Source organism: Ranitomeya imitator, chromosome 2 (assembly GCF_032444005.1).
Source record: "Ranitomeya imitator isolate aRanImi1 chromosome 2, aRanImi1.pri, whole genome shotgun sequence".
Taxonomy (NCBI): domain Eukaryota; kingdom Metazoa; phylum Chordata; class Amphibia; order Anura; family Dendrobatidae; genus Ranitomeya; species Ranitomeya imitator.
Genome location: NC_091283.1, coordinates 253,573,215 through 253,585,331, shown reverse-complemented (window position 1 = coordinate 253,585,331; position 12,117 = coordinate 253,573,215). Strand labels below are relative to the sequence as shown.

Below are 12,117 nucleotides of genomic sequence, written 5' to 3'. Positions count from 1 at the left end.
TCTAGTTTCCAAAATGGTGTCACTTGTGGGGTGTTTCCACTGTTTAGGCAAACGCGACATGGCAACCACTAATTATTCCAGAATATTTTACATTCAAAAAGTCAAATGGAGCTCCTTCTCTTCCAAGCCCTGCCGTGCACCCAAACAGTAGATTTCCCCACATATGGGGTATCGGCATGCTCAGGAGAAATTACAAAACAAAATGTATAGTCCATTTTCTCCTGTTACCCTTGTGAAAGTTAAAAAAAAATAGGTCTAAAGGAAAATTTTTGAGAAAGAACCTGAAGGGTTAATAAACTTCTTGAATGTGGTTTTGAGCACCTTGAGGGGTGCAGTTTTTAGAATGGTGTCACTTTTGGGTATTTTCTGTCATATTGACCCTCCAAACTCACTTCAAATATGATGTGGTCCTAAAAAAATGGTTTTGTAAAATTTTTTTTGTAAAAATGAGAAATCGCTGGTCAACTTTTAACCCTTATATTTTCCTAATCCAAAAACAAATTTGTTTCCAAAATTGTGCTGATGTAAACTAGACATGTGGGAAATGTCATTTATTAACTATTTTGTGTGATATGACTCTCTGATTTAAGAGCATAAATATAAAAATTTAGAAAATTGTGAAATTTTCAAAATTTTCACCAAATTTCCATTTTTTTTAACAAATAAATGAAAGTTCTATCAGAGAAATTTTATCACTATCATAAACTACAATATGTAATGAGAAAATAGTCTCAGAATCACCAGGATTCATTTAAGCGTTAGAGTTATGACCTCAAAGTGACACTTGTCAGAATTGAAAAAATTGGTCCAATCACAAAGGCAAAAACAGGTTCTGGCGTGAAAGGGTTAATATTTTGCTGCACAACCTTTTGAGGCAATCACTGCAATCAAACGATTCCTGTAACTGACAATGAGACTTCTGCACCTGTCGACTAGTATTTTGGCCACTCAAGAGCAAACTGCTCCAGTTGTCTCGTGTCTGAAGGTTGCCTTTTCCAGATAGCAGGTTTCAGCTCTTTCCAAAGATGCTCAATAGAATTTATGTCAGGGCTCATAGAAGTCTACTTCAGAATAGTCCAATGTTTCCCTCTTAGCCATTCTTAGGTGTTTTTAGCTGTGTGTTTTGGGTCATTATCCTGTTGCGACTGAGACCAAGCTTTCTGACACTAGGCAGCACATTTCTCTCTAGAATCCCTTGATAGTCTTGAGATTTCATTGTACTATGCACAGATTCTAGACACCCTGTGTCAGATGCAGCAAAGCAACTCCAGAACATAACAGAGCCTCCTCCATGTTTCACAGTAGGGACAGTTGTTGTTAGGAGTCGAGTTCCCGCCACTGCACAGGGGGAATCTCGAACCATGTCTGCTGCGGTCTCCCATTCTGCATTGGCCGTAGTGGAGCCTGCTCAGCGGAGACGTCGGTCCCAGCGTCTCACTGAATCTGATACTGTGCAAAGGGTTACTGCTGCCTCTCCGGGCTTTACTATTGTACCCTGCACTGTTCTGCGGCGAGCAGGCTTTTCTGGGACTAAGTCCTGCTTTGCACACACTGAGCATGCCCAGGGCAAGATCTCTCAGTGGAGATCTAGGGTCACATGCTCAGGTACTGCAGCAACTTCAATTGGTCCTTTTTGGAAGGTCCTGTAGGTGCTACAACTATAAAAGGTTCTCATGACCGCATCGCCATGCGCTAGTATCAAACATGTACGAGCTCAGTGCCAGTGTGGTCGTGTGTGTGGTCAGGGACCCGGCTGAAATAAGCCCTTAGAATGCTGGCACGTCCGGCGAGGAGTTTTTGTGTGTATGCACTCAGGGACCTGGCTGAAATAAGCCCCTAGAATGCTGGCACCTCCAGCGAGGAGTTTCTCATGAGTGAATTCAGGGCTGGCTAATAGCCATTAGAATTCCGGCTCCACCGGAGAGGAGCAGCGTGTTTGGTTGGGACTGCATGACCACTGTCGGCTCTACTCAGTAGCTGTGTTCCCTGTGAGCTAAACAGGGCACTGCGTTCTCTTTTCTACGGGCTCTGTGAAGGAACAGAGTTCGTTTATTCTAATTTACTTCACCGCCTTACTTAGCAGCAGGTTCTTTCCTGCACGGTGGATCCCGGGTTGTGAACGCACCTATCTCATTAATAAATATATTCGGTGCGTTCCGCCAACCCTAACAGTTGTCTTTTCTTAATATGCTTCATTTTTCCGTCTCTGACCATAGAGCTGATGTGCATTGCCAAAAAGTTCCATTTATGTCTCATCTGTCCATAGGAAATTCTCCCAGAAGCTCTGGGGCTTGTCAACATGTAGTTTGGCAAATTCCAGTCTGGCTTTTTTAGGATTTTTTTCAACAATGGTGTCCTCCTTGTTCGTCTCCCATGAAATCCACTTTGGCTCATACAAGGACAGATGGTGCGATCTGACACTGATGTTCCTTGGGCTTGAAGTTCACCTTTAATCTGTTTAGAAGCTTTTCTGGGCTCTTTTGTTACCATTCACATCATCAGTCTCCATGATTTGCCATCAATTTTCCTCCTGCGGCTACGTCCAGGGAGGTCGGCTACAGTCCCATGGATCTTACACTTCTGAATAATATGTGCAACTGTAGTCACAGGAACATCAAGCTACTTGGAGATGGGCTTGTAACTTTTACCTTTAACATGTTTGTCTATAATTTTCTTTCTAATCTCAGACAACTCTTTTCTTCACTTCCTCTGGTCCATGTTGAGTTTGATACACACCATGTCACCAAACAGCACAGTGAGGATCTGTAGCCCTATATACCGGCCACTCACTGATTCGAAGATTGTGGACACCTGTGATGCTAGTTAGTGGACACACCGTGATATAACATGTCCCTTTGTATCATTATTTTCAGGGGTAACATCATTTCTGTCCAGGCCTATTTCATGGGTTTTATTTTTTTTTTTTTTATGTCTGACTTTCATTTGTTCTTTTTCATAGATCCTTTATTTCTTATTACTTTTGTCAGATTCAAGTTATTTCTGTGACCATTGTCGGTTTTTCTGTCATTAAACGAGGGGTACCAACAATTTTGATCACATCTGTATAGATTATAACCCTCAAAGAATTAATTTATAAAATCAAATCACTTTATGAGGATTTCGACTCTTCTGGTTTTCTGCCATTTAGTCATATTAGGGCTTCTGCATATGGTGTGTCCAATCTCCTCTGGGATCTGTTCCTGCTGTCCATCTGGAGTAATCTGCTCCCTACTTCAGCCAATTGGAAAGTACCACACCCTACTAAAGCTCAAAGCACATGGCCGGAATCTGCCAGATACAGCTTTGTTCTCCTCTGGTTCAGTCCTCTGTGCTCAGCTTGTGGCTTGTGTATTTGTTTCCTGTTGTGACCGTGGCCGGTTTACTGACTACTCTTGTGTCTTCTGATTCTGTATTCTGTCCTTCCGGTTCTGACCCAGCTACCTGACTATTCTTCTTGCCATCTAATACCACAGAATAGCAGGTAACACCATGGTCCAAGCCTAGGGGTCCCAGTGTAACTCCAGATCCATGTAATGGTGTTAAAGGGCGATGAGCAAGGCAATCCTTGGGATATGGAAAGCAGAGGAGATAGTGCCAAGCATGTTCATGGTGGAGATCTTTTGAGCTGCCAGTTGACCATGAACATTGCTCCCAATACATTGTGTCTGCAAACTATTCCAGCTAGATCTGCATTCAAACAGCTAAATGGCTCCTTCCCTTCTGAACACGGCCATGTGCCCAGAGAGTAGTGTACAATCGTATGTAGGGTATTGTGAGAATTTGTAAGATCCATTTGTTTTCTATTATCCTTTGTGAATAATTTCAAAGTCACACGTCAGATTATAAAAATGGGGCCTGATTAAGAACACAGGAGCCGATGGTGTAGTTTTGCTGGATGTAATTTTTTTCTCTAAGCCTCCCAATAGCCACAATATTATAGGCATTATCAACAATATTATGAACATTCTTATAAGCATTATGTAAAAATGGGGGCAGGTCAATGAGGGATCAGCGACCTGTCTTAAGCCAATACAATGAATATGTAATCAGAGCACAACATAAAGCCCCGCCCACAGCCCATCCAAAGCCCCGCCCCAGAGCAACACAAATCTTCGCCCCCCCACAGCCCCGCCCCATAGCACCACATAAACCCCACCCACAGCCCCGCCCCAGAGCACAAGAATCTCATTAACTGAAAACTACAAATACAGATTACACAGCAGTAAACCAGAGTTACATTCATTTATGGTAGACCATTGGAGCTACTATGAATCCTGACCAGAAGATTAGAGGAAATAATATTGTTCCCCATTTCAGGAGAGATTGTGCAGTAATCTGAATTTCTTAGGATCAAAAACAATGTAATTTATGAGGTGGAGTGAATCCATGAAACCAGGGCTGGAGCCAACACATCTCCTGCAGGCGGGAATAAATGTATATTCCAGCCATCAGCCACGCACAGCTCAGAGATATATCATGGCACCGGTGTGATGGGTTTATGGAGATTATCACAATCCTCCTGGAAGTTAGTCGGTTTTAATTTGCGTGTGGGGTCAGGCACGAGCATTCCTGCAGCAAAGCATTATGCAGCTAAGTATAAAGATGCCGCAGTATTTCAACGGCCGGGAATTACCATCCATCTCCTCTCTTCGCCCAGGTACAATCTCTGCTTCCTGTCAACTGCTCCCTATCACCCTGCAACATTCCCTTTAATGGTACAATCTCTGCTTCCTGGCAACTGCTGCCTATCACCCTGCAACATTCCCTTTAATGGTACAATCTCTGCTTCCTGTCAACTGCTGCCCATCACCCTGCAACATTCCCTTTAATGGTACAATCTCTGCTTCCTGTCAACTGCTGCCTATCACCCTGCAACATTCCCTTTAATGGTACAATCTCTGCTTCCTGTCAACTGCTGCCTATCACCCTGCAACATTCCCTTTAATGGTACAATCTCTGCTTCCTGTCAACTGCTGCCTATCACCCTGCAACATTCCCTTTAATGGTACAATCTCTGCTTCCTGTCAACTGCTGCCTATCACCCTGTAACAATTCCTTTAATGTGCCTGTGGAATGTTTGCTTAATCCATTTGTTGTATTGTATTACTTACTGCTGTACATCCATGCTGGGGTCACAGGAGATATTATCATGTGCAAGGTGTTAGAGCATATGTTTGCAGCCAGGCTCAGTGCCTTTGATCATGTAACCTCCCCTGGGGTGTTGGCCAATTGCTAATTTATCCCAAGTAAGATCCCACAATCCCTCTCACCTTATCCTTTACTCAGTCCTATAAATTTAGTAGCATCTTAAGGAGTGCACGCGTGTGGGGTCAGGCATGTGCATCCCTGCAGCAAAGCATAGACGCCGCAGTTAGTTCAACGGCAGTTAGTCATGGCAGGAGTCAGGACCCCACACTATGTCGCTGTTTCTTTTGGGTATGTCTGCTGAGTAAGCACTTCTTATTACTTGGACCTAGCTTTCTATTAACCATCTTACTCCTTCACCATGTTTACCTATGCCCTTACAGTGTTTGCTCCACTAATCCTCTCTCTCCTTCGCTATCCACAATCCCCAGCACCCTCTAACCAAATAATCATCTCCCCTTCATTCTTACCTCCCCACCTGTCCTCCTCTGCTGACCTGCTCCTTAACCTCAAATCTGTCCTAATAAAACATTATGCAAGTCACCCACTGTCCTTCTCCCACCTGCTCTCCCTTTCTCTGCTTCTCTTCATTGCTGGCGACATATCTTCCAACCCTGGACCCCCACAGCTCATGCCGCCCATGACTACCCCCTCCTATCGCTCCCTATCTAATACAAACTACCGCAATCTTTTCAACATAAAACCCGTGCCCCTGACGCCCACCTCCCTGCTCCCCCTCTCTGGAGCACGCTGGAATGCCCGCTCAATCTGCAGCTTCATGTGATTCACGACCTTTTTCTCTCTCACAATCTTGCCTTCCTTGGCCTCACAGAAACATGGCTAACACCCTCTGACACTGCCTCCCCTGCTGCACTGTGTTAAGGCGGCCTCCACTTCACCCACACCCCTCGTCCCGGAAACAGGCATGGTGGAGGAGTGGGCCTTCTCCTTCTAACTGCACCTTTAACCCAATCCCACCTCTAACCTCCCTTATCCTCCCCTCTTTTGATGGACAAGTGGAAATGGATCTATCATACACTGACACTGGCTACTCAGAAGATTGTGTGAAACCCATTTCCTGTCTCTTTGTATTGAGAATAAACTTCAGTTGTGGGCAAGCCTTTGCTGAGAAAGGAGTACCGTATATACTCGAGTATAAGCCGAGATTTTCAGCCCAAATTTTAGGGCTGAAAGTGCCCCCCTCGGCTTATACTCGAGTCACGGTAGCGGTGGGGTCGGCAGGTGAGGGGCTGAGGGCGCTGGGGTATACTTACCTAGTCCCAGCGATCCTCGCGCTGTCCCTGCCGTCCCACGGGCTTCGGCGCTGCAGCTTCTTCCTCTCTTCAGCGGTCACGTGGGACCGCTCATTACAGAAATGAATAAGCGGCTCCACCTCCCATAGGGGCGGAGCCGCTTATTCATTTCTCTAATCAGCGGTGCCGGTGACCGCTGATAGAGAAAGAAGCTGCAGCGCCGAAGACAGGAGGGGACAGCGCGAGGATCGCCAGGACTAGGTGAGTATGTTATATTCACCTGTCCTCGTTCCAGCCGCCGGGCGCCGATCCATCTTCCCGGCCGGCGCCTCCATCTTCCCGGCGTCTGCGCTCTCTGACTGATCAGGCAGAGGGCGCGATGACGCATATAGTGTGCGCGGCGCCCTCTGCCTGATCAGTCAGAGCAGAGACGCCGGGAAGATGGAGGCGCCGGAACGAGACGCTGGGAGCTGCAATCAAGGGAGGCGAGTATGTGTTTTTTTTTTTTTATTGCAGCAGTAGCAGCGGCAGCACAGATTAATGTGGAGCATCTATGGGGCACAGTGAACGGTGCAGAGCACCGTATAAGGCACAGCTAGGGGGCACAATGAACGGTGCAGAGCACCGTATAAGGCACAGCTAGGGGGCACAATGAACGGTGCAGAGCACCGTATAAGGCACAGCTAGGGGGCACAATGAACGGTGCAGAGCACCGTATAAGGCACAGCTAGGGGGCACAATGAACGGTGCAGAGCACCGTATAAGGCACAGCTAGGGGGCACAATGAACGGTGCAGAGCACCGTATAAGGCACAGCTAGGGGGCACAGTGAACGGTGCAGAGCACCGTATATGGCACAGCTAGGGGGCACAATGAACGGTGCAGAGCACCGTATAAGGCACAGCTAGGGGGCACAGTGAACGGTGCAGAGCACCGTATATGGCACAGCTAGGGGGCACAATGAACGGTGCAGAGCACCGTATATGGCACAGCTATGGGGCACAGTGAACGGTGCAGAGCACTGTATATGGCACAGCTAGGGGGCACAGTGAACGGTGCAGAGCACTATATGGGGCACAGCTATGGGGAAATATGAATGGTGTAGAGCACTATATGGCACAGCTATGGGGAAATAATGATCTATTTTTATTTTTGAAATTCACCGGTAGTTGCTGCATTTCCACCCTAGGCTTATACTCGAGTCAATAAGTTTTCCCAGTTTTTTGTGGCAAAATTAGGGGGGTCGGCTTATACTCGGGTCGGCTTATACTCGAGTATATACGGTATACATCTAACTCTGTGCTCGGTGTGACTCTTTAAGCGTGCACTTGGCCTATATTGGGTCAGGTAAAAGCAATCATATAGATGTCGCTTTAAGGGATCACCCTCTCTCTAATACCAGGGGGTAAGTGGATTCTAGATTGTGAGCCCCATTGGGGACAGTGATGATAATGTGTGCAAAACTGTAAAGCGCTGCGGAGTATGTTAGCACTATATAAAAATAAAGATTATTATTATTATCCTCCAGGTTGTAAGTTCTATAGAAAAGGGCTTTCAATGACCAAAGTCATTAGAACACTTTTGGGTGCAGTATGGTGATCATGGTAATACGGCCGGACTACACCACCGATAAAGCAGCCACAGCCGGTGACTGAGAAGAATCTGAGACCTCTCTGCATTTAGTGGTTACTACTCACCTGGGTAGTCATATGTGGGAATCTCCTCTTTACACCACTCATCCTCCCTCACATATGTCTCTGTAGTATTAATATGGGTCAGATCTTCACCCTGAAATAAATATTGTAAAAGTCACCGACAGATGGAGACGTCCCATCTATGATCGGCTCTAATCCTGCCATCTCCACCGCTCTCATTACACAAGTATAAAACATATAATACTGGTGGATAAAACAAGACTGAGCACAAGACCTTTACATCATAGGGGAGATCTCCTGACACCTTCTCTCCATCTACCTGATGATCCTGAGGAACATTGGGATCTTCTTGGTTACAGTCCTGTGGAAGAAGAGAACGGGGACATCTCTCTGGTGCTGTCCTCTTACTGGATAGATCTGGAGGAAACACATACAGGGAGTGAATTCATTCTTTACATACAGATAATTATAGGCCATGTGTATTTAGTCCTGTCTATTACCTGGAGATGTGAGGGGCTGGGGAACCTCCATTATGACGTCCTTGTACAGATCTCTGTGTCCTTCTAAATACTCCCACTCCTCCATGGAGAAATAGACAGCGACATCCTGACACCTTATAGGAACCTGACACATACAATGATACCGTCATCCCCCGATCCCTTCATAGTGTTACTGTATAATGTCCCAGCATTCCCAGCACTGTCACCTCTCCAGTCAGCAGCTCAATCATCTTGTAGGTGAGTTCTAGGATCTTCTGGTCATTGATGTCCTCATGGATCAGGGGGTGAGGTGGAGGCCCCGTGATTGGGCTCAGGGATCTTCCCCATCCCTCAGACACAGGGTCCTGACAGCGATCACTAGAGGTCTTCTTCACCACTGTGTAATCCTGGTAATGGAGAGACACATTAATAAATCTCACTACAGACATTTCCAGAGTCCTCACCTCTCCAGTTCTGTCCATCTGTTATTCCCATAGATAAGAATGATGTAATGTGACGTCATCAGAATCTCTCACCTCTCCAGTAAGCCGGAGGAGGATCTCTAGGGTGAGGTGTAATATCCTCTCCGCCATCTTGTCTCTGTCCATATCCATCTTTGATGGGTAAATCAGGAAAATGTTCTTTTGTAGAAGATCTTCACTGAGAGGATCCGATATTGTAGAGACCTGAATGAGAAGATGAGCCGATGTAACATCATAAGAATCCTGTAATAATACAATTACTGGAGATAATAAGGGAAACATATGAGGAGATTTATTATTTTACAGTATTTAGTTTCCTTCTTTACATCTACTAATAAATCCTATATATTTAGGCCACAGACAACAAGCAGTTTCCTCCTCGGAGTCGGCAGCTGAATACATTTCTCATAGACTCATCTTCCATAACGCTAATTCTCGTCTCATTTACCGACCCTGGAATCGGCATTAGCAATACTGCAGGAGATATTCATTACACGCAACATGAGAAATAACTACTTCATGATGAGGACGACATCATCTTCTACTACGGCTCTAGAGACAGATTTGGCCAGAGTTGGTCACTGACTCCATCACCACCGGCCTCAATATGAAGGTTTCCCGTCTTCACTGCACTGTAATCTTCTATCACGTTAGATCTCAGCTCTGATTCACACACAGAAGTTTGAGGCTTTAATAAAAGCTTTTTTGTTTCCACAATCAACGTGGACAGAAATGATCTGATCCCAAAGTCTCCATGTACAGTGATTTATGGGGTTTATTTCTGGACTTAGGCTTTCCTATATTACAGGAAAAACACCAGAAGATATTGAAATATTTCTAAAGAACATTGGCTCCAACAATTCTTGTAATTTCGTGATATCTTCCCTCCGACTATCAACCACATTCGGATCCTTCAGACGGAACCTGAAAACCAACCTCTTCAGGAAAGCCTACAGCCTGCACTGACCGTGCTGCCTCCTCACCTACACCGGAGCTCCTGCAACCCCCAATCTACTGTCTCCTTCCCCACCATCCTGTAGAATGTAAGCCCGCAAGAGCAGAGTCCTCGCCCCTCAGTATCAGTCTGAGATTGTTAGTTTACTGTAAGTGACATTTGTATGGAACCCCTCCTCATGTACAGCATCATGGAATCAATGGGGTTATATAAATAATAATAATAATAATACTATATGGGTACTGGACTATGGGATGGAGGATTTGTGATGATCTCCCGCTTCGACTACTGCAACATCCTTTTCTGTGGCCTCCCTGCTAAAACCCTTGCACCTCTCCAGTCCATCCTTAACTCTGCCCGACTAATTCAGCTCTCTCCTCACTACTCCTCCGCTTCTCCCTGCAAATCTCTTCACTGGCGACCATTCCCTCTTGACTTGTCCATGTATGGTTTGGTCCTGTGGCCCATTTATCATCAGATTGTCCTGGTTCCTCGACATCTGACACGGACCTTGTTAATCCAGGTGACGTCTGAGCCGGCATGACTCTCTTTGCTCATGATACTCTCATGTTTATTGAGGGAGGCACCATAGTGTTATGGACCACTACTGGTATATTATGTCCAACAGGGCAGAGCCAGGATTTGAACCCCAGTCTCCACATTGGTGGCTGTGATTTTACTAAACGTGGCACATGTATTGGCGGCTTCTATTATATCTTTCACCGAATGTTACCGACTTTTTCCGATCTTAAGAAAAATGCGGTATCACCATCATGGGAATGTGGATATCGCTGACATTGTGATGATGGGAAGGAGAGGGTGACCAATACCGCACCCCACCGAGCCCTGGCAATTCATAGGCATCATAGCAACCGAGTGGGCTACCTTTATGGATGATACACTCCTGCCTATCCAACTATCATATGGTAAATATCTCATAGATCCTGGGTTCATTAGTATCTGCACCAAGAATGAGGCTGAGTTATTAACCCCTTCATGACCTTGGGATTTTTCGTTTTTCCGTGTTCATTTTTCACTCCCCTCCTTCCCAGAGCCATAACTTTTTTTATTTTTCTGTCAATTTGGCCATGTGAGGGCTTATTTTTTGCTGGACGAGTTGTACTTTTGAATGACATCATTGGTTTTAGCGTGTCATGTACTAGAAAACGGGAAAAAAATTCCAAGTGCGGTGAAATTGCAAAAAAAGTGCAATCCCACACTTGTTTTTTGCTTGGCTTTTTTGCTAGGTTCACTAAATGCTAAAACTGACCTGACATTATGATTCTCCAGGTCAGTACGAGTTCATAGACACCTAACATGACTAAGTTATTTTTTACCTAAGTGGTGAAAGAAAATTCCAAACTTTGCTAAAAAAAATCGTGCCATTTTCCGATACTCGTAGCGTCTCCATTTTTCATGATCTGGGGTCGGGTGAGGGCTTATTTTTTGCGTGCCGAGATGACGTTTTTAATGATAGCATTTTGGTGCAGATACGTTCTTTTGATTGCCCATTATTGCATTTTAATGCAATGTCGCAGCGACCAAAAAAACGTAATTCTGGCGTTTTGAATTTTTTTCTCGCTACACTGTTTAGCGATCAAGTTAATGCTTTTTTTAATTGATAGATCTGGCGATTCTGAGCACGGCGATACCAAATATGTGTAGATTTGATTTTTTTATTGATTTATTTTGATTGGGGCGAAAGGGGGGTGATTTAAACTTTTATATTTTTTTTATTTTTTTCACATTTTTTTTAACCTTTTGCCATGATTCAATAGCCTCCATGGGAGGCTAGAAGCAGACACAGCACGATCGGCTCTGCTACATAGCAGTGATCTGCTGTTCGCTGCTATGTAGCAGAAAATCAGGTGGGCTGTGAGCGCCGACCACAAGGTGGCGCTCACAGCTGCCGGGGATCAGTAACCATAGAGGTCTCAAGGACCTCTATGGTTACAATGGAGACGCATCGCCGACCTCCGATCATGTAACGGGGGTCGGCGATGACGTCATTTCCGGCCGCCCGGCCGGATGCGGTAGTTAAATGCCGCTGTCTGCGTTTGACAGCGGCATTTAACTAGTTAATAGGCGCAGGCAGATCGCGATTCTGCTCGCGCCTATTAGGGGCACATGTCAGCTGTTCAAAACAGCT

The 12,117-nt window shown here is 45.4% G+C and overlaps 1 protein-coding gene across 1 annotated transcript in view; it reads right to left on the bottom strand.

The window, feature by feature from the left end:
- The window catches only part of LOC138662952 (zinc finger protein 585A-like), a 187,238-nt gene extending 178,566 nt beyond the window's left edge, over positions 1-8,672 (bottom strand). The window contains exons 1-3 of the mRNA XM_069748964.1: positions 8,553-8,672; positions 8,372-8,469; positions 8,095-8,185 (exon numbers count right to left, since the gene is read on the bottom strand). Of these exons, the coding sequence (XP_069605065.1) occupies positions 8,095-8,185; positions 8,372-8,469; positions 8,553-8,637 (274 nt within the window). The 5' untranslated portion in view covers positions 8,638-8,672. The remainder of the gene's footprint in view (positions 1-8,094; positions 8,186-8,371; positions 8,470-8,552) is intronic.
- Positions 8,673-12,117: the final 3,445 nt, after the last annotated feature.